Source organism: Triticum aestivum, chromosome 3D (assembly GCF_018294505.1).
Source record: "Triticum aestivum cultivar Chinese Spring chromosome 3D, IWGSC CS RefSeq v2.1, whole genome shotgun sequence".
Classification (NCBI taxonomy): domain Eukaryota; kingdom Viridiplantae; phylum Streptophyta; class Magnoliopsida; order Poales; family Poaceae; genus Triticum; species Triticum aestivum.
In genome coordinates, this window is record NC_057802.1 from 382,856,407 (window position 1) to 382,883,953 (window position 27,547).

At 44.8% G+C, this 27,547-nt stretch overlaps 3 protein-coding genes and 1 non-coding gene across 5 annotated transcripts; 2 read left to right on the forward strand and 2 right to left on the reverse strand.

The window, feature by feature from the left end:
• Nucleotides 1-8,118: 8,118 nt before the first annotated feature.
• Nucleotides 8,119-13,371, forward strand: LOC123079044 (casein kinase 1-like protein HD16). Its single transcript, XM_044501714.1, has 16 exons — nucleotides 8,119-8,701; nucleotides 9,025-9,138; nucleotides 9,257-9,330; nucleotides 9,446-9,515; nucleotides 9,606-9,661; nucleotides 9,742-9,813; nucleotides 9,885-9,979; nucleotides 10,104-10,170; nucleotides 11,302-11,431; nucleotides 11,513-11,731; nucleotides 11,807-11,949; nucleotides 12,046-12,220; nucleotides 12,345-12,435; nucleotides 12,512-12,669; nucleotides 12,776-12,964; nucleotides 13,049-13,371. Exons 1-16 carry the CDS (start codon nucleotides 8,417-8,419, stop codon nucleotides 13,106-13,108), a joined length of 1,998 nt encoding a protein of 665 aa, XP_044357649.1. The 5' UTR covers nucleotides 8,119-8,416; the 3' UTR covers nucleotides 13,109-13,371.
• A 23-nt stretch (nucleotides 13,372-13,394) lies between these two features.
• Nucleotides 13,395-15,041, reverse strand: LOC123079045 (uncharacterized). The gene is made up of 3 exons (XM_044501715.1): nucleotides 14,395-15,041; nucleotides 13,950-14,313; nucleotides 13,395-13,821 (listed from the first exon to the last, which is right to left on the reverse strand). The coding sequence occupies exons 1-3, from the start codon at nucleotides 14,895-14,897 to the stop codon at nucleotides 13,564-13,566; spliced, it is 1,125 nt and encodes a 374-aa protein (XP_044357650.1). The 5' UTR covers nucleotides 14,898-15,041; the 3' UTR covers nucleotides 13,395-13,563.
• A 1,240-nt stretch (nucleotides 15,042-16,281) lies between these two features.
• Nucleotides 16,282-16,354, forward strand: TRNAF-GAA (transfer RNA phenylalanine (anticodon GAA)). Its single transcript has one exon. It is a non-coding gene; the product is annotated as a tRNA-Phe (tRNA).
• Nucleotides 16,355-16,693: 339 nt separating this feature from the next.
• Nucleotides 16,694-24,188, reverse strand: LOC123079046 (kinesin-like protein KIN-14C). 2 transcript variants are annotated; one of them, XM_044501717.1, is made up of 22 exons: nucleotides 23,884-24,188; nucleotides 23,334-23,488; nucleotides 23,150-23,257; nucleotides 22,244-22,451; nucleotides 21,784-21,881; nucleotides 21,617-21,700; nucleotides 21,425-21,502; nucleotides 21,253-21,345; nucleotides 21,146-21,175; nucleotides 20,438-20,779; nucleotides 20,278-20,359; nucleotides 20,070-20,165; nucleotides 19,814-19,993; nucleotides 19,613-19,719; nucleotides 19,068-19,243; nucleotides 18,811-18,975; nucleotides 18,462-18,715; nucleotides 18,223-18,386; nucleotides 17,703-17,859; nucleotides 17,554-17,612; nucleotides 17,180-17,286; nucleotides 16,694-17,024 (listed from the first exon to the last, which is right to left on the reverse strand). In XM_044501717.1, the coding sequence occupies exons 1-22, from the start codon at nucleotides 23,921-23,923 to the stop codon at nucleotides 16,871-16,873; spliced, it is 2,937 nt and encodes a 978-aa protein (XP_044357652.1). In that variant the 5' UTR covers nucleotides 23,924-24,188; the 3' UTR covers nucleotides 16,694-16,870. The 2 variants fall into 2 exon arrangements, with proteins under 2 accessions (XP_044357652.1, XP_044357651.1); XM_044501716.1 differs by having other exon boundaries at nucleotides 17,498-17,612; nucleotides 23,884-24,183.
• Nucleotides 24,189-27,547: the final 3,359 nt, after the last annotated feature.

Here is a 27,547-nt window from a genome sequence, read left to right on the forward strand (position 1 = left end):
GGTATCAATCCAGTAGGAGACAATGCACAAATCGTCGAACACCTGCACAAACAATCAAACAAACTTGCACCCAACGCGATAAAGGGGTTGTCAATCCCTTCACGGTTACTTGCAAAAGTGAGATCTAATAGAGATAGATAAACGATAAAGTAAATATTTTTGGTATTTTTGGTTTATAGATTGGAAAGTAAAAGATTGCAAAAAGAGTAGATCAGCAACTAATATTGTAGATCAGAAACCTATATGATGGAAAATAGACCCGGGGGGCATAGGTTTCACTAGAGGCTTCTCTCAAGAAAGGAAATAATACGGTGGGTGAACAAATTACTGCTGAGTAATTGATAGAAAAGCGCAAAGTTATGATGATATCTAAGGCAATGATCATGAATATAGGCATCACGTCCGTGTCAAGTAGACCAAAACGATTCTGCATCTACTACTATTACTCCACACATCGACCGCTATCCAGCATGCATCTAGAGTATTAAGTTCATAAAGAACGGAGTAACGCGTTAAGCAAGATGACATGATGTAGAGGAATTAACTCAAGAAATATGATGAAAAACCCATCTATTTATCCTCGATGGCAACAATACAATACGTGCCTTGCTGCCCCTACTGTCACTGGGAAAGGACACCGCAATATTGCACCCAAAGCTAAGCACTTCTCCCATTGCAAGAAAAACCAATCTAGTTGGCCAAACCAAACCGATAGTTCGAAGAGAATTACAGAGATATCAAATCATGCATAAAAGAATTCAGAGAAGATTCAAATAATATTCACAGATAAGTTGATCATAAATCCACAATTCATCGGATCTCGGCAAACACACCGCAAAAAAGTATTACATCGAATATATCTCCAAGAACATCGAGGAGAACATGGTATTGAGAATCAAAGAGAGAGAAGAAGCCATCTAGATACTAGCTATGGACCCGTAGGTCTATGGTAAACTACTCACGCTTCATCGGAAGGGCAATAGAGTTGATGTAGAAGCCCTCTGTGATCGAATCCCCCTCCGGCAGGGTGCCGGAAAAGGTCCCTAGATGGGATCTCGTGGGTACAGAAGGTTGCGGCGGTGGAAAAGTGCTTTCGTGGATGCCTCTGGTGGTTTGGAAATATATGGGAATATATAGCCGAAAGAATTAGGTCAGGAGGTGCACGAGGGGCCCACAAGGGTGGGGGCGCGCCCTCCGTCCTTGTGGCCACCTCATGGCTCCTCCGACTTCATCTCCAAGTCTCCTGGTTGTCTTCTGGTCCAAGAAAAATCATCGCGAAGGTTTTATTCTGTTTGGACTCCGTTTGGTATTCCTTTTCTGCGAAACTCAAAAACAGGGAAAAACAGGAACTGACACTAGGCTCTAGGTTAATAGGTTAGTCCCAAAAATAATATAAAATAGCATATTAATGCATATAAAACATCCAAAACAGATAATATAATAGCGTGGAACAATCAAAAATTATAGATACGTTGGAGACGTATCAGGGCACAGTAGTACTTCGCACTAGATGAACCTCCGTGGGGTCGGGGATGTCCGATTAATTTGCGATGCACATGTGCCACATCAAAATTGTGATTTGGTTATTCAAATATCACGCACCACATCGTTTTCACACACAGATACACACACATATCGGACCACCCGCACGTGTGGTTCGTATGTGATCTCACCCATCTAACGCCAGAAGAACACATCTGTGGGCTCACACACGGTCCACATTTGATCGAAAGCAAAGGGGGTGACCATGATGTACTCCTTTTGGTTTTGTGTTACGGTAGGGTGAGATGTCAGACCTAGCTATTTGGGGGCATGCTTTCGTAGCTAGGATTCCCCTGCCGCCAACATGATTACACGAAGCGTGTGTGTGTGTGTGTGTGTGTCTGGGGGGGGCTAGCAATAATAACGTGCGCTTTGTGCGACAGGTGCCACATCAAAGTTGTGCATTGGGTATCTGAACATCAAACCACCCTTTTCATACATATATTTGGTCCACATGCAAGTGTGTTCATGTTCTGACCCTTTCCCGCGTTTTTTCGCCAAATTTATAAACATCGGACGAGTCGGACGCAACAACCGTCTGTGATCGGGTACGAAACATACACGGTTCCCTAGGACTACCCATGTGCCGCGACCCTGCCCATGTCACCCACATGATCATAGTAGATTGGGCTCCACAAGGCATCCCTCCGACCCTCCCCCTCTCGAAAATATCTACTCCCTCGGAATCTCGAAAATATCTACCCGCCTAGATGGTTTTCTGTTTGATAGCACACGATTAGTATGTGTGGACCGTGTGCGATGTCTGTTACTCCCGCTCTGCTTCACTCAGTAGATCCAAATTCTCAGTAGCCCCGGCATTTTACTCCTGACTGCATCCCTCGCAATCTCAAAAATATCTGCTCGGCTGGAGTGTTTTTCTGTTTGATAGCACACGATTTTTATGTTTTAACCATGTGTGATGTTCGTTACTCCCGCCCCGCTCTGCTTCAATCCCTTGATCCAAATTTTCAGTAGCTATGCCATTTTACTCCCGCCTAGTAAAATTTTCAGTACCCACGCATTTCCTCAAACATCACCTTGGACCCCCTCCACACACACCCCAAATCCTACGCTCACCCCAAATCCCCCGCTCACACACATACACACCACCCTTCCTCGCTCGAAACCTAGCTAGGTCGCCGCCGCCGTGCCGCCTCCATCGTCAACCTCTGTCGGTCTGCCCGTGTAGTTTACCCACCGATATACATACCCTCGCCGCCCTGATGTTCTTAGATGACGCTTGTGAAACGCCCCCTTCCCACAGATCCCTATCCCCACCCCCTCCCCCACTCCAGAGCGTTGCGGCCTAAGACCGGCTATGCTTCCCGGGGAGCTCGAGGAGTGAATAGCCCAAAAGAGCTTTACCGCGGCCTCTTCGCCCGTCGTCGACGAGGTGGCCGCCGAGGAATCTGATGACGATGGCTGGACCTGGATGGAGCCTTTCAATCAACGGGCTAGAGTATTTTGGCATGTCACGGACGCCGGCTACGACATCGAGGTCATCGACAGCGACGGATTGACGCGGGCTATGTCACAGGTTAAGTTGCCCACCCTGACCCTTCGGGTTCGACAGCTGTCGATCTCATTGATGGCCCTGCCGCTGATCTCCCGCGGCTCGTTATGAACAATTTGCCATCCTTCATCGCCATGGAGCCCCTTTTGTCATTTCTGAAGGACATGTTCTACGACGCTGGCTTGGGATCCTCAGCTGGCAAGTCAGACCTCATCGACGGCGACCACGAGGAGGAGCCAATCCGTGACAAGTGAGGAAACCCATTATTTGTTTTCTCAAACCCCTTTTGTAGTGAGAACCTGTCTAGTATTTATTGCTATATTTGGTTGTTTGCATTATGCCTTGTTTATTTATACGGTTTTTGGTTGTTCGGTTATTTGTAGTTAGCATATGTCCAGTTTCAATTGCCATCTTTGGTTGTTCGTAGTATGCCTTGTTTATTTCAGCTATTCACAATGTGATGTTCTATATGTGCTAGTATGAACTATGCAGTTCAATTTCATCAGTAACAATTTTAACAATAGCTCTATGAATGACTATACTTGGTTATTGTTAAGCATGTTGTACTCCCTCCGAATCTTTAGTTCACATATAAGATTTGTCTAAAGTCAAGCCTCGTAAAGTTTGACCAACTTTATAGAAAAAAATACCAAAATTCACAATATGAAATCAATATCAGTAGATGTGTCATGACTTAAATTTTCATATTGTATAACTTTAGCATGGTAGATGTTGATATTTTTTTTATATAAATAAGGTCAAACTTTATGAAATTTGACTTGAGACAATTCTTATATGCGGAGTAAAAGGACCAGAGGGAGTATTTAACACGCCTTTTCATTTGATTTAACAATGGCACTGTTTGGATACTCTAACTTAGTTAGAGGTTAGAATTAGTTTCTAGCTCATGACAGTTAAAAGGGAGAGAGAGATTGGTGGAATAGTTGAGTGTATTGCTTGAGCCTCGTGGCCATATATATAGGAGTACATGTTCATCTAGGAGTACAAGTCAAGGTAGAATAAATCCTATGATATCCTACATTTCCTAAATAACAATGATACTCAACAATGACTAACCCTAAACTAACTCTAGCCAAAGAGGTGTTTGGATGACAAGGTTAGATTGACAATAAATGCACTAGGAGAACTAGTCTCAATTAGCACCTCTTAGGTGGGATAGTTGTTTTTGGGTGGGTTAGACGCAACTAGCTCAAACTAGCCCTCGTGTTTTGATACTTTAGGGCTATTTGAGCCCAAACTAGCTCAAAGTAACTCTAACCCGTTGATCCAAACAGGGCCAATAACTAGTGTACTTAGACATGCACAATACAAGTTTGAATAATTATGTTTGCTTGTTTTTAAATATTAGGCCTGTTGCAGTTAATAACACACCTTTCCACTTCTTGTTTTTAAATACTAGGTTTTTAACAATTTGGTCTTGCACATGTAGGTCCTGCTGTCAAAGGTTTTGACCCACTTTTCGACCCTTTTTGCATATGGGGAAATGAGTTGTCCATGAATATCAGCCAAGTCAAGAAACTCGGAAAAGATTGTTAGGATAAAGAAATTAGCGGCAAAAAACAACAAGATCTTTGTCTGCACAATGAAGAAGACATCAGTTCACTACAACATGGTACTAACTGTTATACCTTGTCTTTTTAATTCATTTGTGCCATTGCAAATATAGAGAAGATATTTATGCATATCCTTGTTTTCAGGCCTTTCTAAAGCAGTTCACTCATGATTACCTCTCAAACCACCTATATGGTCAGGAGGCGAGGAAGGTATTCATACAACACCCACGGTTCAATATTGAAGTGTTTCTGAAGAGGACGAAGGATGGACGGTCAATCATCCAAAGTCACTGGCCTAAAGTTGTAAAGACCTTCAACACCAATGAAGGCTCAATATTCGCCTTCCACTTCAGCAGTTTTCCAGATGAGATTCATTTGTCTATGTACCGTCTATGATGCTAATTTTGAAAGGTTATAGATGTTGCATGTGAAACTTGGTGCTGGTGTAGTTGTGTAATGGGGTAGTTGAGTGCTGAAGCTATATGATGTTGTACTTTGATGTATTTCAATTATAAAATCATGATTCCTTAATACAAAAATGAAATATATTGCGTGCTTAATATGAAATGTCAATTAGATTAATAAATGCATTATTAATAATAGGCCAATTAGCCTGCTAATTGGGTTTTTCTCTTGCAAACGGTTATTGAGAAAACACCGTGCAATGACCTTAGACAATGCACATAGTTTCTAGGAATAAAACGTGTTGGATCAATGAACAATCGCACACGACTTCCTCTTGAAAACTGTTTGCGTTATGCCACCATGCGTAAACGTTTAGCACATAAAAAGTGTGTGCGATGGGCAATCTATGCCACACAATTTCTTCTACTCACCATGTGTGATGCATTTAATAACGTAAACGGTAAAATTATTAATATCGTCTGTAATGGCAACGCTATCACAAACGATCTAATGGGGAAAATTGTGTGTGATGTACGTATGAACGGAAACGTTTTCCCTGAATTGACCGTGTAGGATGTACATAAAAATGAAAACGTACTTCTTGGATTGATTGTGTGGGATACGAACGGAAACGTATTCCTTGGATTGACTGTATGGAATGTACATACCTATGGAAAAGTTTGTCTGGGACTGACTGTGTGGGATGTACTTACGACCGAAAACATTGGGCCTGTATAATTATATTTTTTTAACACAACTGTATGTATAACCGTATTTGATCGCTCGCCCGTCGCACACGACCTCATTTTGCCCAGCGTGTGTGACCGGAGGGCCTATCCCCGACGGTTTCTGGATCATGTGGGAAGGACCACCTATCGCACACGCTCACTTGGCGACGGTTCAAAACGCCGTCGCGATAAAGGGTTATAAACCGTTTGTATAGCACCTCGATGTACCAGTGTTAATAGCACAACCAATGATCAATACCTACACACACAGATACAAAACTGCCCGAATCCCAATGGAACTAGTGAGGTTTGTTAGTCTCACTAGCCTACCAGCTAAAAGGATTAAAAGCACAAGTGTATGGAAGATTTGATTTTAATGAATAGTAAAAGCAAGGAATTGAAAAGAGTGTTTGATCGAGGTTGAAAGAGTATAAGAAGAAGATGGAACATAATCCTTCCATATATAAAAAAATTACTTTGTTAACCTAATAGACCCATCACATTGACTCATATCGTAATAGTGTTCCAATAAACACAGTCATTTGATCAACAAGTAGAATCTTGTCTATCCAGGAAGTTAGTTCCATGCCCATGCCGACTCATGAAGTTACCAAACAAGACCTTGGTTGGCCACAATTGGCTTAATTCCTTGATGCTAATAGTGCATCCTTATGCATGCAAGAAACACGTGTGAAACTTTGCCTACCAGATACCCAACAACATAGGAAACTTAGTGTTGCTCAACATATGATATAGCAGATATTTAACATTGAACATAATAGCATAAAAAAACTTTAGTGAAATTATAGGCATTCAAGCCGACCCATGAGGAGGGTACCTAAACCATCTTAAGAAATACAAGGCTAAGTGATTAATTGCTTCCCCGTTTATAAAAAAATGTGCTATTGTCCAACAGATCAATCATAGAACTTTGGCAACCAAAATATCCTGCAACCAAATCCTGTCCCCCTATATGTGCAAACTTTAGGTGAGAGACCTAGCAATAAATATTCACAAAAAAACTTTTAGAATTCCATAACTTATGCAACACACAATAAATATGATACAAAATATGATTGAATGTTGAATGCTAATATGATAACACAAATACCAAAAGAATTTCACTAGCAAGGTGAAATATTTCTTTACGTTGTAGAAGCCCTAACAATATTCGTCGTGGCCTTTACAGCGCTCCACGTCATCACCCCGACTCACCTGCATAACCCCTTACAACACTCTCCGGCGTTGTCTCACCTGCACTCTTTTCCGTTGTCTCGCAGTATATCTCCAGGATGACGTCATAATCAGAGATCCGTGCTCGAATAGCCAGCCACTCCCCATTGATTTGGAACCCTCCATGCGTAACCAACATTAATAACTATAGGCAAACATTGCATCATGCGTCCCAAATGCAAACCACACACTTATAATGAAAACTCAGATCACCTATATACCTATCAACGTGACCAGTAGGTTAGTGAAACTCCATCTTCTCAACACAATAGACAGTATGTTGAGTGCCCCCATTTTCAATAGCAGGGTTGCACCTCCGGGCACCCGTACCAGTTTAAGTGGAGGCCCTTCCCACCTAGGCGCTAGGTTGAGCAGCCCCCACATGCTCACCACGTGGCCATGCCTCACCGACTATGGTCAGTGGAGGAGGCAATGGATTTCCACCATTGTTGCGCTACTACCAGCATGTAGTTGCACTGCCCGCCCTGATCTGGAGCCCCAAGGCCTCCCGGTAGGCCGGTATCATGCTTTGACGCCCACGCTTCCTCCAACTGGTCATCCTTCCCGTTCCCCATGGGCATAAGCACCATCGCGCCTACCTCCCTTGAGAGCGATTCAATGCGACGTTGTGCATCCCTAGCCCCCATAGTCATCCTGAGATAACTTCGCCCTAGAGATTGAAGGCGGCGGCATGCATATGTGCAGCGCGGTTAGGGTTAGCACATGGCAAGCGTGGAGAGGTGGGAGTTAGGGGCGGCGCGCTTCGACAACGATCCATGCTGAGGGAGGGGAGAAGGATGTGAATTATAAGACATGCGCATGTGGGATTAGCCCGGCCGAATTTTTCGCTTATACTTCGTGCGGTGTCGAAAGACGACGTAAGAACAAACATAAACGGATGGTGGGAGGGTTGGACGTAGTCGGACAAAAGTTGGCAGCTGCACAGAAAAGGAAAATTTGGATGGTAAAGAAGTATAGGTCGATTTTGTAGGTCTTTGTTTAGACGATCATTCCAAGTCTGTGTGTAGCTTGTGAGGTCCTGGAAGCAAAAATCTAGAGCTCATTACGCCGTCACGTGTTGCAAGTTTGTAATGTTTGGGCGGAGGTACACGCGGTGCTGTGCTAATCCTTTCCTTCCTTCCTTCCTCTCTCTCGCAGCGAACACACTCCGCGTCTAGCCGATTTGTATACATCAGCACCACCGCCTCCGCCCTCGGCCCTCGCTCCCATTCCTTCCCTCAAATCTGCGCCGGCACTACCGCTCCCGTCCCGCTCCCCGCACTCGCCACCGCACGCCGCGACCGGAACCTTGCCGCACCGCCCCCTCCCCTTCGAGATCGGCGCCGTTACTGCTGTTTGGCGGCGGAATCTGAGGGATCGACAGCGGCGGGGGCGCGGGCCATGGGGCTCAATCGCTGACGATGCCTGTGCTGCGTAGTGCGGCTCGGAGGGCCCGTGAGGCGCAGGAGAATCAGGCGGCGGCGGAGGCACCGGTTGTGCCACCGGCGGCGAGGAGGCGCAGGGCGGCGAGAAGGCAGGAGGCGCGAGGCGTCCGCGAGGCCGCCGCTGCGGAGGAAGAGAGGGCGGCGGCGGAGGAGATCGCGCCCGCGGAGGTCTCGGGGGAACGCGCCGGTGAGGAACCGATGGATGACCAGGACAGCGCCGACAAACAGGCCGGCGAGGATGCCTCTCCAATCCCTGAGACGGTGAGCTGTTCATACTATGTTTCGCTTCTCCTATGTTTCGATCCACCCATACTTACTACCCTGAGGTTCACTTTGTTAATGAGTTCTTTTATAATGGAATTTTATAAGGCTATAAGCAGGTTATTGGTTGCGAGCGTTTAAACTATCCCGATGTTACTCGATAGATTGTGAATATATGTGTTTTAGCTCGCATGGTCCTGTTCTGTGCTGTTTATTCTACCCGCAAATGCGTTAGCTTGCTTGCCCTAGCTTGCATTTTGCCTCTAGTTGTTCCAGATAATCCTTTTTTCCTCGTTTAATCTGTGTCTGGTTGTTCTATACAGGTCCAGGTGGCCAATTCACCTAGGTATAAAGTTGAAAGGAAGCTTGGGAAAGGAGGATTTGGTCAAGTATACGTTGGCCGCCGCATTTCAGCTAACGCTGCAGGCGCAGTTGAGGTAATCGATGATCTGGCCACCAACCTACTAAAAAAGCTGGAATAGTTGGCTTCTGACCTGTGTAACAGTGGAGATAATATTGGCTGTGGCAAATAAAACTTCTGCTTTTGTGTGATAGGTGGCGTTGAAGTTTGAGCATAAGAACAGCAAAGGATGTAACCATGGGCCTCCTTATGAGTGGCAGGTTTATGAGTAAGTGGATTCATGACCTTGTGACTTTTGGGTAGTAAAATAAATGCTTTCCTGTAATTCTCAGATATTGCTGCTGAGTGCTGCTGACCAATTTTCATGCCTACAACATGTATAGTATCCTCGGTGGCATTCATGGGGTTCCTCGAGTCCACTACAAAGGCCGCCAAGGGGATTACTTCATTATGGTAATGGTACTTGGCACTTGCTTTGGACTAACATAAGCTTATTTCATTTTGCTCATTTCTAGATTTTTCTTAAATTGCTTAAAAATGCAGGTTATGGATATGCTAGGTCTCAGTCTGTGGGATGCATGTAGTAATAATTCCCACACGTGAGTTATCAGATTAACCCTAAATTTCCATAGTCGTTTAGGCTCTTACCTGACCATTAATATCACTATTTATTTCGCAGAATGTCAGTTGAGATGGTTGCTTGCATTGCTATCGAAGCTATCTCCATACTTGAGAAAGTGCACTCAAAAGGGTGAGTTGGCATCCCTAACTCTTAGTCATCGACCCTTCCCCTTCGTCTCATATATTTGTGAACAATTGCAGATATGTCCACGGGGATGTGAAACCCGAGAATTTCTTGCTAGGACCTCCTGGAACTCCTGAAGAGAAAAAACTGTTTCTTGTCGACCTTGGCTTAGGTAATTAATTTTACTTGCTCCTCAAGTTACCAACATCGCGACAATCCTGTGTATTCAGCTCTTCTTTAGGTTAGAGATACATTTAGGAGTCTGAATTAATTGGGTGTTTTTTCATTAATGACAGCTACCAAGTGGAAGGATAGATCGACAGGCCATCATGTTGAGTATGACCAGCGGCCTGATATTTTCAGGTGACTTGATGACTCCTTTATGATAACTGACATGCATCATTTACATTGTGGCTAACACTTTCTGAATGTTGAATATTCTGTCGTATTTCCTCTATGCGCTCTGTGTCCTGTTTTTCGAGAAATCCATCAACCAGCTGTTACACCAGAAGCCGTCCTTTTTTTTCGGTTACTGGCCAGCCATTTTGTACTTTCCGTTTGTAATTTTTCCTCATTTCCGGTTCCGATATCTTGTGAAACCACTAGCTTTTATGTTCTTCTTAACATCGCGAAATATACCAGATTTGAGTTGGTACCATTCAACAGATCCTGACTGACACGCCCTCTGTTCGGGTATCTTTAGGCTGCTCAGATTTTTTAGATCTTTTGGATTTGTTAGGCCGGTAGATTACCTCTCCCATGAGAGAACTAACTTAATGCTGCATGCAAGCTGTTGCTTGTACACCATGCAGGCATGCAGCCAATGGTCAATGAGTGAGCCAATTATTTGCGGAGCCGTGGTTATTTAGAGCAAGTATAATAGGTTCTAGTCAGCAGACTACATGCTCCATGTCAGCAAAATCCTGTGTGGATTGTGGAGTGAGAAGGGAAGAGAGAGAACGAAGCGGGCGCTAGTTCTACAGTCGGCTGCAGCACAGGAAACGAGAAAAAGGCACCACATGCAACTGGTGTGAGAGCTTTTGGCTAGCGTTTCTTCCTCCCTCCCAATCATGTGATGCAGTGCTATAGGCAATCTAATAGCTAATGTACATCCATCCTATTATATGAGTCTACTTTTGTGAAGGCTTCAAGTGACATGGCACAATCATAGAGCCAGCAGCAGGCTTTTCTATTAGCCATGCTCTTACTTGCCATGTAGGTGTTGCGCGTGCTCTCGTACAGCTAATTGGGTGTGTGTGTGTGTGTGACACATACCTGAAAGGAGGGAGTATGTTGATAGCTGCCCGCTCTGACTAGGAAATACAGCCTGTTTTTTGTCAAATCATTGAGATGTCAAATTTAACTTCATGTAATAGTAATCAGTAGACCTGCCATGCCTCTGTGCATCTTAGGCTTGCTTGCACACATAGTTAGATCATTCATACGTTATACTGGTCTAGTTGTCTTATTGTTTTATCATGGCTGTTGTTTCAGGGGAACAGTTCGTTATGCTAGTGTTCATGCGCATCTTGGGAGGATAGGCAGCAGGAGGGATGATTTAGAATCTCTGGCTTATACACTAGTCTTTCTTCTACGGGGACGTCTACCTTGGCAAGGCTACCAGGTAATTTGTGGGACTCACCTTTCCAGTTATGTTGATTCTAGTGATGTATACATGTAAACTGGTAATTGTTTTTGCCTGCAGGGTGAAAACAAGGGTTTTCTTGTTTGCAAAAAGAAAATGTGCACCTCTCCAGAATCTCTCTGTAGCTTCTGCCCTCAGCCCTTTAAGGAGTTTGTAGAATATGTGGTCAACTTGAAGTTTGATGAAGAACCCAACTATGCCAAGTGTATCTCCCTTTTTGATAGTATAGTGGGCCCAAATCCGGACATCAGGCCAATCAACACAGACGGTGCTCAGAAGGTAGTCTTATTTTTTAGTTTGCTATTTGAAAACATTGCTTCAGTTCTTCTAATCTCTCTTGCAACTTCTATATAGCTTATACACCAAGTTGGCCAAAAGAGAGGGCGCATATCGTTGGAAGGAGAGACAGATGAGCAACCAAAGAAGAAGGTCAGGATGGGAATGCCTGCAACACAGTGGATAAGTGTTTATAATGCAAGGCGGCCTATGAAACAAAGGTATGTTGACTCCGGTTAACAGCATGGTGCACCTTTTTCTTTTTGTTGAGCAACTGTACATATACACTGTCAACATAACTGTTCTGGATGTTGCAGGTATCACTACAATGTTGCAGATTCAAGGCTTGTACAACACATTGACAAAGGGAATGAAGATGGGCTGTTTATTAGTTGCATATCATCTTGTGCAAATCTGTGGGCACTAATCATGGATGCTGGCACTGGGTTCTCTTCTCAAGTTTATGAACTTTCACCACATTTCCTTCACAAAGTTAGTAACATGCAGTCTGTTTCTTTCATGGCAAAATAAGCACTTAACCTTTTGAAGCAAGATTACATATATAATCTGTTTTGACATTACCTATTTATATGTCATGATTTCTGGTTATTTGAAGGAATGGATAATGGACCAATGGGATAGGAACTACTATATAACTGCACTTGCTGGAGCAAACAATGGGAGTTCCCTGGTAGTGATGTCTAAAGGTAACAAGCTGGCAGTTTAGGCCCTTTCTGTCTTACAATAGAAATATCATTTTGACTATCTGGCTTGTCTATGCAGGAACACTGTATACTCAGCAGTCCTACAAAGTAAGTGATACCTTTCCCTTCAAGTGGATAAACAAGAAATGGCGTGATGGTTTCTATGTGACTTCCATGGCAACTGCTGGAAATAAATGGGCGATTGTTATGTCCCGCAATGCAGGGTTTTCGGAACAGGTATCATCATTTGCACTGGTGGTGTTTGTTTACTTCGACACTGTCAAGCTAAGTTCAGTTATTTTGTTTATTTGCATTCCTTGTTTGTCATGCATTTATTTTCCAGGTTGTTGAGCTGGACTTCTTGTACCCTAGTGAGGGAGTCCATAAGAGGTGGGATAGTGGTTACCGGATAACAGCAGTTGCTGCAACTTGGGATCAGACTGCATTGATCTTAAGTGTACCAAGAAGGAAGCCTACTGATGAAACTCAAGAGACACTGAGAACATCTGCTTTCCCCAGTCAGCATGTGAAGGTCCACACTTGCACTACTTAATGATAACGTCTGTAATTCTTGTGAAATTGTTGTGACAAATTGTGCCGCTTTGTGTCATTGCAGGAGAAATGGTCCAAGAATCTCTACCTTGCTTCAGTCTGTTATGGGCGTACCGTATCGTAGAAATCTTTTGCCATGTGGGCTGAAGAGCGAGTTAGCCTCATCTTTTTGATCCAGCTCAGTGGTAGTTTTGTGTTCGTGGGCAAGTTGTGAATGCGGCCTAGCGTGTTCTTGTGAAGATGTTTCTGCCTGTGGCTGTTAATTATAGAAAATAGTGTGTACAGTAGTAAATGTTTTGTAGTCGTGTTAATCCTTTGTGTAGCGGACGACTCTTGACTGCAGTGTAAGGTGATACTTAGATGTCGAAACACCTGACTTAAATGTTCTGTGCTCCTGTCTGGTCCTGTGGTCGTGTGAGAGCCCCAAAGAGGTTCTTGCTTCCTACCCTATCCTTTTGGTCCCGTACTAAATAATATTCTCGCCGAAACTGACACACCAAATCTATTTCCACAAGCCGAGCTGAACTTGAAATAAAAACCGAGCTGCATCGTCAGGGCAACAAGCCCTGCTGCAGCTTCTCAAGACCAAATCGTACACGAGCATGACAGGAGAAAGTGGTAAAGGAGTACAAGGGAAGCTGCCACCATGATCTGCACATTCAACTGAATGATCTTTCCGGCATCCGCGTCCAGGGGCTCGTCGCTCTCCATGCTAGCCGAAGAGCAGGAGTGGAGGTACTCCGCCCAGACGACATCACAGCCGCGGTCTGCTCGGAGATCGCCGTCGCTGTAAGCCGGTTTCCCGGCCACGCTCTTGTAGAGTCCACTGCTCCATGCCTGCATACGTGGAGAGCGAAGAAAGTAAACCAGAAGGCAATGTATGATTGTGATGATGCATCGTGCATTTGCAAGGCCGGTAAGCTTCGGAATCAAAAAAGGTCACGCTCAAGAGATTGGTGCGTCACCTGAAGCTGGTCTCCGACGGTGACCACGACGGCGCCGCCGAGGGGGCGGAACCTGGACCGTCCCCGCTGCCGAGAGAAGACGTGGAACGTGGAGGCGCCGGGGCAGAGGTGGAGAGCGAGAGCCCGTGGGCGGCGTGAGCTCTTGATCAGCATCCTGAGGATGGCGTCCTGGCTGATAGTGATAGGGCCAACAGAGCCGCTTCCGCCATCGCACTGCCGGCGGTGGTGCGTGCGGATGCAGAGGAGCGAGCCGTTCGTGTCAGCTCCGGCCAGGGAATCGGTGGCGCCAACGCTGTCCCGCAGGGCGTCCATGAGTTTAGCTGCGGTTTGCTCCAGCTGGGTGAACAGATCGTCTGCTCCGTTCCTGGGCACAGCAAAACCAGGGGTTAGCATCATATGGAGTCCTTTGATTAGTTGCCTTCCAATGAAATGGGCAAGTTCGCACCTCAACTGGTCTCCTTCGCTCGGTGACCACCACAGCTCCTCACCATCTTCGTCATCTTCTCCACCGGCCTCCTCCGGCGTAGGCGAACTCGCCCTCCCCGCCGCAGCAGAGACCAAGCACTCATTGACCCCATGGCCAACCACCTGGAAGCAGCCAAACGCGACGGCCGCCGACCTCAGCGTCTCCACCACTAGCCCACCGGTATCCGGCGTGGCCAGCAGGCGCATGTCGATGACTGGGGGAGCCCACACCGCCTTATCATTCTTCTTCTTCCGTGGGATGTCCCTCTCCGGCAGCCGCAGCACCGGGACCCTGGCGGAGCGGCGCAGGAACCTGCCGACCTCGTCATCTTCGTTGCCGTCGGGGCACTCGCCGTACTCAGGGGATCCAGAGCCACCGTTGGATAGAACGCCGGTGACCGGAGACGGGGGCGGCGCCCGGAACCCCAGCACCCGGAGCTCTCTAGGCGTCTCGAGGTAGGCGACGAAGGACGCAGTAGCCATGGCACCGGTGGTCAATCAACGTATATTTGCTTCATGGATTAGTTCTGGCTGCTCTAATATTTGTAGGCGCCCGGCTTGAGCTCTTCCCTTGTTGTAGGAGACAGAGTGTGAAGCTTCCTTTTCTTTGTGGCAGAGATGAGAAACCAGATTGCCAGCTCGAAAGAGAAGATGGTGGAATGATGCTAGGTACTACGTACATCATTAGTGAACAGTCTGTGCTGTTTGTACTATCTAAATATCCTTCCGCGTTCTGTTAAAGATGTTCCTCGGACGACAAAGTGCTTTGCTCCCTTTCAACTGCTTTAAATGAAGGCATGCTCAGCGTCCTGTCGCTCCATAGCGTTTCAATCAGGACCACCCCTGAAAATCAGGGGAGGCAAGTTTGTGATTGGTTACTAGATGAAAAGAGCCTGTAAAATCCTGTATTCTTTTGTACGTCTAGCATTTTTGTTCGCTGTGTGCATTATCTGATAGAGCCCTGGGTAATCATCCTTTTCAAAGAAAAAAATGAAAAAGAAAATCGCTGTGTTTTTTTTGCGGGAAAAACTTCCCACCTATTCATCATCCGTCAATTTGTAGTACAAAAAACACTGTAAGCAAAAATTACATCCAAATCCATAGACCATATAGCGACGACTACAAGCACTGTAGCGAGCCGAAGGCGTGCCGCCATCATCGGAGCCGGGCAAACCTTGTCGTAGTAGGCAGTCGAGAAGTCGTCGTGCTAAGGTCTCAGAGGACCAGCACACCAGAACAGCAACCGCCGACGATGAAGAGAAGCATAGATCAAAAGCATCCAACCAGACACGCAAACATAGACGAACAAAGACCGGATCTAAGTGGATCCACCGATGACAAACGCCGACCAAATCCTGCAAAATCCGGCGGAGACAAACCTCCACACACCCTCCGACGACGCTAGAAGCACCACCGAAATGGGGGCTAGGCAGAGAGAAACTTATTCCATCTTAAGAAGTCGCCGCTGACTCGTCTTCTTGAACATGACACAAACCCTACGAAAATTAGAAAATACCTAAAAACGGAGCCCTCCCGCCAGTAAGGACCGGAATCCACCGCGTCTCCATAGCCCTAAGGCCACAGGAGGCGAGGCAGGCCGGCGGCTGCGTGGCGCGAAGCGGCGAAAACCCTAACGATTGTTTCTGTCGTTAGCTTGGAGTGGTTGATCTTGTATCAGTGCCAGTAGTTGAGTACGCACGAGCAGCTAGCATATAACAATGGGTTGAAGTGTTTTGTTCCAACTAACTTTAGTCGTTACAGCATTGTTTGGTCCTTCTTTTATTAACAAAAAATCAACAATGTTGGCAACTCAGTCCGTGAGGTGCTGTATTGGTTAAATAATCTTGTTTGAACAGAGGCATCAACAGCGGGGATAGCTCAGTTGGGAGAGCGTCAGACTGAAGATCTGAAGGTCGCGTGTTCGATCCACGCTCACCGCAATCACTTTTTTTACCCCCCCTTCTGCGCGTACGAAGATGTTTCTGGAAAGTCATTCCACAAAGCACAAGAGGAAAATATGTGGCGTTCTTTTTTCTGTTTTATTAAAGGCATACTCTTCAGTGATCAGCCCCTTTGTGCTACAACAGTTACCATAGCCAGTGCCAGAGACAGCACAGCACAGCTTGCACAACCGGTCTCCGGTGGCAAAAGCGGCAGTAGGCCGGCCGGCCGCCACCACCTCCTCCTCGCATGACGCGGTGACAGATCCGGAGGCACATCGCGCCGCAGCATTTTGCATCAGGATGCATGCAGATGCAGGTTTTACAACAGGAGGCCAATAAACCCAAATACTCATCATATCTCATCACAGCGGCCAGCAAGCGTAGCTCGGCTGCTCATCATCCTTAGTTCAAATCATTCGGAGTTGTGTCACAGGTACATACATGGCTGCCTGCCCAGTGAAATCGATACATAAGGTACTACAACAATCCTAACCCGCGCCTTGTGCTACAGGTTTACAGGGCAACAACATTCAGTGTCTCGTGACAGATGCAAAGACACCACTGCAGCTGTCCATCATCGGCATCATCTACTGGACCACCCGTTTCTTCGGAGGCTTGATCGAAGAAGCCCCGGTCGGGACCTGGCTGGCTATCGAGTTCCGGCGACCTGGTTTACGAATACAGTAGCTCCAGTCAGTACAGTATTGAGATTCTGGTTTCATAATGTCAATATTTCTGGTTTATGAATTTTCTGGTTGATGCCAGGCACCAGTGGCCTAGCAAGCATATCATAGAGATGCCAGGTTGCCTGCGAATGCGTACCTATGGTCGTCGTCTTTGGAGCAGGTTCCTTTGGTTTTGGTCTCGAAGCCGCTGGCTGCCCATTCTTCGTCAGGAAAAACCTGGTCAGTCTTGATGGACCCTTCTGCCTGCAATTGTACAAAATGTTTGTTACACATCAGGCTGAGAGGCGTTTTCTGTGATGTGAGGCCAAAAGAACTGATGGGAAACCCTTTTGAGTTCAGAGTACGGTGTTTTAAGTTATCTTTTGTGGGGAAGTAAAATAAATTCCGGCGCTGGTGTGGTGCATGATGGTTTCATACGAGAGATAATAGGAAAGAAAGCAGAATGGGCACTTACATTCGATCTGCTGCTGATTCTGAAGCGCTGCCGACAGAATACTCGGTTTCACCTACCGAGCAACCATCGTCGGATGCATTATCTTCGTATTCAGTTTCACCTGATCCAATGGACCCTGCATATACATATTGGTGAGTGGGAAGCAAAGGTTATTTCTTGCCTCTGTTGACCGCTGTATAGTTTTGAGACTTCAGCGGTCTTTTACCTGATATTAGTTGGTTCTGTTGGCTTGCCGTAGAGGACTGTTTTAGCAAGCTACTGCCACTTTTATCTGTTAATGAACTGGGAGATTTGACTTTGTTGACTTGAAGCTGTTCGATTTCCATATCCTTTCGCGATATTGTGTCTTTCAAAGACGCAACCTGGATACAATGAGGATGACACTTGAGAAACTGATATAGAAAGAATATTCATGACTGAAAGTGGAAACTATATGATAAGAGTATACCGCAAAGCATCAGCAGACAATATTAATAAACAACAGGCTAAGATATATAAATGTATTTACTCCAGTTAGCTAGACAATGTATCTTCTTTTTTAGTTTTCCATTCAATAGTTAACTTGAGTTTCCCTGCAGACAAGGGTTTTACTTGAGGAGATACAACAAGGAAAATAGCATATAAACTGGCCATATGAACTCTGCATAAAGCTTGCTCACCAATGTTTACAGTTCAAATCAAAACAAGTAATTTGAAGTTCATCAGAGATGGAGGGCAAAAAAAACCTGTTCTAGCAGATCTTTTATATCCTTGCCCTCTTTGTTGCTCCTTGCAGCACCTAACTCAACCCCAGAAACTCTTTCAGCAAATTTCAAAGTACTTATGGTTTCTGAACATGATTCCACATCAGGGTTTATCTGAACAAACATTAGCGTCTTTGCTTGCCCACCTACATGAAAAGGTAAATTTTGTAAAAACAAGAAAATTTGTCCACATACATAATTACTGGCAACCTTATGTTTACCTAAAGAGCTCTGAAGAACTTGAGTCAGTTTGCTGTTTCTGTAGGGCACATGGGCATTCTTCTGGGCCAAAGCAAAGATGACATCTCCAAGGGCAGAAAGAGATTTGTTAATATGTTGTGCTTCCTTTAATCTATCTCCGGTTGCTTCAGATCGCTCTACTCTCTCACTCCCAGCAAGATCAATCAGATGTAGACATCCTCGAGAAGTAGATCCATTCTTCACGTCCAGACCTCTCACATGCACGGTTAAAATGCTGCATGCAAACAAAGCTTTTAGAACTGCTCTATTTGCTTGTCCTCTCACAAGATTTTTTTGGGATAACTTCACTTAGTAGTCAAATCTACATACCTATGGGACCTACTACTCCTTTCATTCAGCGCTGTTGATCCAACTGCTCTATTTGCTTGTCCAATTTCCATTAAGTCTAATACATCCGATGTTGATTTGACAGGAATTAAACTCGCATCGGGTACGACAAGTCCATTAGGTTGAGAAGTACTCCAAATACCGAGTGTTTCTTTATGTCAAGAATAACATGTTATACGAATAGCAGAACAAAGAAAGATATGATAACAGAAACAAAATAGATGTTTAATAAAGGATATCTCTTTTGTGCAATATCATTTGATAGAAGATCCCGGACTTGTTCATTGTATATCTCAACCATTTGCACTTCCACCTCATATGAGAAAGTGTTTCTCCTTTTTAACGAGATATCAAACAAGTCATTTAAAGCTCGATAGTTAACACCCCAATCTTCTTTTGATTTGCCGGGGCCGCTCTAAAACAAAAAATGGCGACACATACAGTTAGTAATAATTCGCTTGTATGGGTGGGTACACAAAACATGTACATCTGCAAAAGTTTGCTAAAAAATATACTAACATATGAAGTATACAAAAAGGACAAGAGTGCAACTTTACTGTTTGAGAAATAAGCTGTGCATATGGTCTCTTTTGTACAATGCACATTTGGTCCTGTCTTCACTCACAAAATTACTGTTGCACATATGTGATTTATTTTGGGGTTCAATTGAAATGCAAAGGTGTGACTTAAATCACCATACAAAGCACATTATTTCCTAATTAGCAATATCCCCAAGAAAGTATATTAATCAAGTTTGTTTTCCTGAACAAGTCAAAGATTATACCATTGTGTATGTTTTGCCAGATCCAGTTTGGCCGTATGCAAAAATGCACACATTGAATCCATCAAGAACAGATCTAATCAAAGGCTGGATATCGGAGAAAACTTCAGCTGTAAGTTATTACATAACTCGTTAATGATCAATATTCAAATATACACCAAAATAGTTGTTTTTGATCGATTACTTAGTTTAATGGATATATACCTTGAGAAACATGTGTATTAAAGATCTTGTTAAACTTGAACATCCGATAGCCATCCTTTCCTTGCTTGGAGGGGTTTGAAATGAGAATTTCACCATTCTCACCAATATAATCAACTGCGGTTGATTTTCCGTCTTGACCAGGAAGAAATGGTCTGACACGACAGTATACTCTTATATTACCTGATAAGAAGCAATATATTAACAAATTAGTTACAGTCGCAAAGTGTGCTCCAACAGTAAACAGCGCAAGAATTACCTTTTAGTTCTTGCACTTCATTAAATAACTTCTGATTTTCAGCAAGAACGCCATGGTAATTTTCAGCGGCATCCACCAAACCTTTTAGGTCAAGTCCTACACAATTATGAACTTTAAGACAAAGCAAACCAAAATAGTGAAGTAACAAAACACGATTTGTGGATAAGGACAATGCAAATACACACGTCATGAGCAATAGTCTACATACCGATGTTAGATATTTCATCCCTCCATTTCATTTGAAGGGCAAACATTTCCTGCTTAATTGACTGAGACGATATCCTTATATCCTGAAAGAGTTGAATAGTCAGAAAACTATAAACTAAAATCTGAAAGAACTTAATAACACAAAGATACACTACACTAACCTTAATAGACAGTTTTTGGTTATCCATAAAACTTCGAAAAGTATTTGCCTTCTTGCTCCAGAGTTGCGATTGTAGTTCAGAAGCAGTTTCAACTTCTTCAACTCTCTTTTTCGATTGCGTAAGAAGAAACTCTGCCTCCTTAGCTCTTAGAGTCAAGTGTTCCTCCATTTGGCTTGTTTTTTCTTCCATCTGCTCCCTGTATTCTTCGAACATCCTACTCATGACTTGAATTTCCTGCTGAAGGTTAGTAACTGTATTCTCTGCATTTTCCTTTTCACGCATCAGCCGGACCATGTCTTGCTCGCCTATCTTTCTTCTCTCATCAATTTTTGACTTCTCTACCTATAAGAAAAACACATGTGTACTATTTTTATCACAATTAGTTGACACTGCATATGCATACAGTACATAACTAATATGTAACTTCAAATTTATATAGTCCAAAATAGAGTTTCCAGCATTTCTAAAAAATAAAAGTTTTCTAGATAGCAAAGCAAGAAAATGCATTGGACAGGGATAGGGGTGCGTTGAAGTTAGCTATCCATGTGCCAGAACCATGACTTGGTTTCGATATCTTATGGGTTTCAACTCTAGCCTACCCCAACTAGTTTGGGACTGATAGGCTTTGTTGTTGTTGTTGTAAAAGCAAGTAAAATACATGAAAAAATACATGAGACTAATAGAAATATATGAGGATTTATTGAATACCTTAACTAGCTCAAGACGGTTTATTGCCATCTGAAAAGATAAGCACGTGTTGTCAGTATTACAGCGCCTTGTAGACATTTTCTAACCATCGATAATTTCAGGCTTACCTCGTTTTCTTCATTTGTTCCATTTACTAATGTCTCGAGTGCTTTAATTTTTGAACGGTACTTATCCTCGCGTGTTTTGATGATGCTATTTTGCTGAAAAATAAGTTACCATCTGATTAAGGAATTCAATTCACATGGAAAAGGGGCAATTCGAAACAAACTGTATCCTTACATTTCTAATGTGTTCTGCTTGAATAGAAATGCGGTGCTCAATCTCTTGAACAACGTTCCTTAGTAAATAAACAACTCGCTGGGACAAGTAGGAAAAAGTTAGTCATCAATAACGAAGGATAAAAGAAATAAACATTAGTGTTCCATAAAATTCATTTATTCAAAGTCACCAGAACTAGGCAAGTAGGCATACATGTGGTATTTCTCCTCTTTTTCTCTCAATACTTTCATCCAGAATGCCGTTAACAACTCTAAGAAGTGATTGAGTAGGGGCATTCTGAAAAAAGATGGTTATCATTAGGAAAAGGGTGAGACAAATAAGTATTAAGTTGGTATGGAATGTGACACTAAAGATGTTACATCTAAACTGTTTGACTGGATCATCTCTGAAATCTTAGCAGCAGGAAGATCTGTGTATTGTCCGCGCTTAAATTGGAAAACCTCGTTGGCCTTCTGTCCTGCAAAGGATGGAAAACATAATCATCGATTAACACCCTAAGTCAAAATTGGAGGGGATAAGCAACAGAACCTGGAAGTTATAAATGTTACTTGCACCATATAACAACACGCGTAATCAACGTTACCAATATACAAAAGCCATGCTGAAGTAACAATGCTGGGTCATATAAATTTTCGTCACTGTGGCAATTTGTAGAACTCTACAATTCACAGGATGTGCTACATCTAGCCAATGCTAATCATCAGTGCTATGCAGCCAAATACTGAGTATTCTTGTTTGAACTTTCAAATAGAAAGTAATAGTGTTTGATGGTCCTGACATATGGCACTTCATGCAAGAGAATCGAGAAGATGGGCACACCTGAAAGAAGTGGACTTCTTTGTGGGGATTTAGCGTCCCAAAGACCCCTTCTTCTATCCTCTCCAGGAGATCTCCTTCCTGGTGTGGAAACTGGAGCCACAGGCCTTGGAGGAGTCTTAGCAGCATAGTTAGACATATTTTCACCCAATCCTGCTGACACATTATCTCTTAGAGCCAAGAGGCACTCTACTATAGACGACATTGATCCCTGTAATCATAGAACCGACAGGAGTTAATAAGGAAATATGAGAACATAAAAGGATATGGACAGGAACACAGAACTACAAATTCATTTGGCAGCTCAAAAGTGGATCTGAAGGTATCTAGCTTTATTGTATCTGCCTCTTAAGAACATCTGAACAGATCCGTAACCATAAGTGTTAGGAGTAAGCATCTGAGGAATGAGGCACATTCAGTCAATACTTTCAACGAACTTGCTTCCATTGTTCGACAGAATTCTACAGCAGCATATGAACATCTAACTAAGACCACTCTGGTTCCACATCAATAAATCCCTTCCAGCCTTACTAATAACAAGGGCAAAGTTAATTGGATGTCCCATATCATATAGGTGCAATTAAATCATCTATATGAATCGTAACCACACTACTGCTACTCTGTGTCTACAAGACTAGAATCCTTAATGCCAAAAAGGTCCAAGTAAGTACTCCCTCCGTTCGGAATTACTTGTCGCAGAAATGGATGTATCTAGACGTATTTTAGTTCTAGATACATCCATTTTCGAGACAAGTAATTCCGAACGGAGGGAGTAAGTAGTAAACACGAACTGCCCTAACATATTAGCCTGCAGCTTGACATGAGAAATAGCAGCATTCAGTTGGAACACATAATAGCATCATAATGATTCCAGTATATAACAGCTTCACGTGACAGGAGCAAGCTTACCTCCTCAAGATCCTTGACGCTGAATCCTGGTAGCCCCATCTCCGCGATAACAGAGAGGAACTTCTTCACATTTGACCGATGGTCTGATGCATAACCACCCCAAACCCCCTACAGAGGAAGCTATATCAGCACAGCAAGGGGAACAGACAGAAAGCATCCACCATCTCTGAGATCGATTGGCCACCTCCAGAACACCAGGCATGAGCTTGTCCGCAGTGTAGCACAGCGCCGTTCCGTCGATAAGGTACTCCCGCAGCTCCTCGTCTGAAGAATCCAGCGGCAAATCGAACTCCGGCAGCAGCCCGCCGAGCCAATCTATCACCTCCGCACGCCGGTCGTCTGGAAATGTTTGTATATCACCAAAACAAACAAAGCGTGAGAAATGGGTACCATGTGTCAAAATCGAAACCTTGAGCTCCCAAATTCAATTTTATACAGTAAGAAAACGACGGTATCCGGACAAAAATTAAGCAAAGCTGGGTGCTAAAGAGAAACAGGTGCGTCGTTTTGCACTGCCAAAATAGGAAACAAGAAACCTCAACGCCCCAAACACTGGGCCTGACCAGGAGCTCAACAAGAACTGAATCTCCCCAGTTCGAAGTTTCAGCAAACATACACACGAATGGTGCGTGAAAGAGGACTCTTTAAAGAACCAAGCTTTGAGCTCGGCAGCTTGAACTGAGCCATTCTCCCACAGCGAACAGAAAAGGGAAGGCTCAGATCGACGGGCTCACCCGCATGGAAGTCCTCGAACTGGCCACCGAAGGTCCCCATGCCTCACCGCCGGGACTGGAGCGTGCACGGGGCCGGAATGCCGGTCGATCCGGGGCCAGATCGAGCCCTCCGGCGGGGCAAGCGCCGGATTCGGACGAATCTGGCGGCCTGGAAGCAATGCGGGAGGTGGATCCGGAGCTCTGGGGGCTTTTGGTTTGGGTTTTCTTGCCGCTCCCCTCTCCCTTCTCCCCCTCGTGCTGGAATGTGCTTTGGTTTCAGCAGCTCATCCTCTGTTTTGTTCTTTTTCCTCGGTGTTTGTTTTTTTCGTGTGGAGCTTTTTCTTCGGTGGTTAGTTGGGGTTTGATTTCGATTTTGCGTGTGCGTTAAGGCCGCTCGGTGGTCAGTCCCTCGTGTAGGTAACTAGGTACTGTCTCTCTGAGACGAAGATGAGGGATTCACGTGTTAGAAACTTTATGTGGTCACTAGGATTTACCGGGTGTTTGGCTGTCAATTCCGACGGCCTGAGTGGTGGTTTGGCTCTATTTTGGACGGCGTCTGTTGATGTCTCTCTCAAGGGGAGCAATGCTCGATGTATTGATGTTCTTGTTACTTCGGAGGCAGGCTCAACTTGGCGTGCTACCTTTGTGTACGGCGAACCGAGGAGAGAGGATAGGCCACAATTCTGGGAGTTGCTGAAACGTTTGAAAGCTCAATGGCAGGGTCCTTGGATTGTATGTGGGGATTTCAATGAGGTTCTATCCCAGGACGAGCATTGTGGTCCCCGGGACAGATCTGAAGCTCAGATTTCAGCCTTTCGTGATTGTCTCATGGACTGTGAGTTGATGGATTTGGGTTTCTCTGGGCCTAAGTTTACGTGGAGTAATCGCCAAGACCCGAAGTGCCATGTGAAAGTCCGGCTTGATAGAGCAGTGGCCAATTCAGATTTTATAAGGTTGCATGATGTATGCGCCGTTGAACATGTGATCACCACCTCCTCTGATCATTATGCTATCTTGATCGAGCTTGCCGGGCAGCCCACCCAGAGGGCACAACGACCAGTGCAGCAAGGTTTTAAGTTCGAGGCTATGTGGTTGCGGGCAGCCGACTATAGAGAGCAGTTGGAACGTGCCTGGACTGAGGGGCGGAGTGGTGATTCTTCTCTGCAGGCGACATGGGACAATCTTCACCGTGTCGCTGGGGCCCTTAAGTCCTGGAGTCGTGACTCTTTTGGTTCTATCCGGCGTCAGATCAATAGACTGGAGCGACGACTTAAGTCCATCCGGTCTATGCCAGTCACGGACTCATCTTTGGCAGAGGAAAGATCTATTGAGACTCAACTTTGTGAGTTATTTGAAAGAGAAGAAATCATGGCTCGTCAGCGTTCGAGAGTTGACTGGTTGCGTGAGGGGGATCGCAACACCGAGTTTTTCCATGCTCGAGCTGCTGCCCGTAAGAGGATCAACAAAATCCAGCGTTTGGTCCGTGATGATGGGTCCTTTTGTGATACTCAACGGGAGATTAAAGGTTTGGTGCAACAATTCTACGAGAAACTTTTCACATCTGAACCTTGTGATGATGCTGATGCAGTCCTGGATGCTATCCCTCAAAAGATTTCTCCTGAGATGAATGAGGATTTGAGTAAGCCCTACACCAATGAGGAAATCAGGGCTGCTCTATTCCAGATGGGTCCTACTAAAGCTCCTGGACCTGATGGCTTTCCAGCCCTCTTCTATCAGAATCATTGGGACTTCTTGGGAGAGGAGATTTGTCGAGCTGTGAGATGCTTTTTGGATGGAAGTTCAATTCCGGAGGGTTTTTGTGACTCAGTGATCGTCCTTATTACTAAAGTGACACGACCCAAGCACCTGAAGAATTTCCGCCCAATTAGTCTATGTAATGTTCTTTACAAGATAGCCTCGAAGGTCTTGGCCAATCGTTTGAAGTTATTGCTCCCTGCTGTCATCTCTGAGTTTCAAAGTGCATTCGTGCCTGGAAGATTGATCACTGACAACTCTCTTATTGCTTATGAATCTCTTCACACCATCAGACATCAGCGAGCTAAACAACCCTTCTTTGCCTTGAAGATTGACATGACGAAAGCCTATGACCGTGTTGAGTGGAGTTTTCTTCATGGTTGTCTCTCCAGACTTGGTTTTAACCCTGCGTGGATCAATTCAGTGATGAGGTGTGTCACCAATGTCCGCTATGCTGTAAGGGTTAATGGTGAGCTTACTGCACCTGTTGTTCCATCGAGAGGAATTCGTCAGGGTGATCCTATCAGCCCCTATTTGTTTCTGCTCTGCACCGAAGGACTGTCAAGTCTGTTACTCCAAAAGGAGAGTTGTGGCGAGCTACATGGCATTAGGAACGGTCGCTCCGGTCCTCCTATCTCACATCTCCTGTTTGCCGATGACAGTATCTTCTTTGCAAGATCTGATGCTCGTAGCGTGGCTGCTTTGAAGACTACTCTGGACCTATATTGCTCTGGTTCTGGTCAGTTAATTAACAAGGATAAGTCCTCTTTACTCTTTGGTCATGGCTGTTCGGAGACTGTTAAGCAAAGAGTGAAGGCGAGTCTTGGGATATCTAATGAAGCCTTCAATGACACATACCTTGGTATGCCTACCGAGGTTGGTAAATCCCCTACTAGTATCTTCAAGTTCTTGCCAGATAGAGCTTGGCGATGTGTTCATGGATGGTCTGATCGACCGGTCTCGAGAGCAGGGAAAGAAACAGTACTGAAATCTATCATTCAGGCGATCCCTACTTTCATCATGAGCTGCTTTGAACTTCCTAAGGCTATCTGCAGAATGTTCAGACAAATTATTGCAGATGAGTGGTGGGGCAGAGAGGAAGGGAAAAAGAAGATACACTGGAGATCATGGGACTGGCTCTCAACGCCCAAGTCGTTTGGCGGGATGGGTTTTCGGGATATGCACATTTTCAATTTGGCAATGCTGGGCAAACAAGGGTGGCGACTACTTACTAATCCAGACTCCTTGTGTGCTCGTGTCTTAAAAGGCCGGTATTTCCCTCACACGGATTTCTGGAATGCACCGGCCCCGCGTTCGGCTTCTGCCACTTGGCGCAGCATTCTTGCTGGCCGTGACCTGCTCAAGAAGGGAGTTCAATGGGGAATTGGGGACGGCTGCCAGGTTCACATTATTTCTGACCACTGGATCCCATCATCTCCGCCTTGTGTTCTTCAGCCGCTCTCTCCTATTCCTGCTAATGCTAAAGTTAAGTGCCTTATGGATGAGGAAAGCGGGTCCTGGAATGAAGCAACGGTGCGTGCCTTCTTTCGGAACGACGTCGCATGCGAGATTCTTCGGATCCCTATCTACAAGCATGGTGAGGATTTTGTTCGATGGCCATTCACAAGATTCGGAGAATACACGGTGCGATCAGCCTACAATTTGGCTCGGTCTGCACTCTTCCTGGAGTCTCATAGTAACAAAGGAATGGGTTTGAGTTACAATTTTTCTTCCCAGGAAATGGATTGGAGATTGTTATGGTCTATCAAAGCACCGGGCAAGATGAAAGTCGTCTTATGGCGCTTTGCGCAGGATTGTTTACCATCTGGGGAACAACTTAAACGCCGCCAGGTACCCAACTCTGAACACTGCTGCTTTTGTGCTCGGTCTGAATCTGTTGAGCATGCTCTGCTGTTTTGCCCACATGCCA

Excerpts from the sequence above, each read along its gene's own strand:
- LOC123079044 (XM_044501714.1), top strand. The coding sequence starts at position 8,417 with ATGCCTGTGCTGCGTAGTGCGGCTCGGAGGGCCCGTGAGGCGCAGGAG. Across the intron at positions 11,732-11,806 it reads ACACAGACGGTGCTCAGAAG|CTTATACACCAAGTTGGCCA; the intron begins GTAGTCTTATTT and ends ACTTCTATATAG. Across the intron at positions 12,670-12,775 it reads ATGCAGGGTTTTCGGAACAG|GTTGTTGAGCTGGACTTCTT; the intron begins GTATCATCATTT and ends TTTATTTTCCAG.
- LOC123079045 (XM_044501715.1), bottom strand. The coding sequence starts at position 14,897 with ATGGCTACTGCGTCCTTCGTCGCCTACCTCGAGACGCCTAGAGAGCTC. Across the intron at positions 14,314-14,394 it reads AGCGAAGGAGACCAGTTGAG|GAACGGAGCAGACGATCTGT; the intron begins GTGCGAACTTGC and ends TGCTGTGCCCAG. Across the intron at positions 13,822-13,949 it reads CCGTCGGAGACCAGCTTCAG|GCATGGAGCAGTGGACTCTA; the intron begins GTGACGCACCAA and ends CCACGTATGCAG.
- LOC123079046 (XM_044501717.1), bottom strand. The coding sequence starts at position 23,923 with ATGGGGACCTTCGGTGGCCAGTTCGAGGACTTCCATGCGG. Across the intron at positions 21,176-21,252 it reads GAACAAATGAAGAAAACGAG|ATGGCAATAAACCGTCTTGA; the intron begins GTAAGCCTGAAA and ends TTATCTTTTCAG. Across the intron at positions 18,716-18,810 it reads AGGAGTAGTAGGTCCCATAG|CATTTTAACCGTGCATGTGA; the intron begins GTATGTAGATTT and ends GTTTGCATGCAG.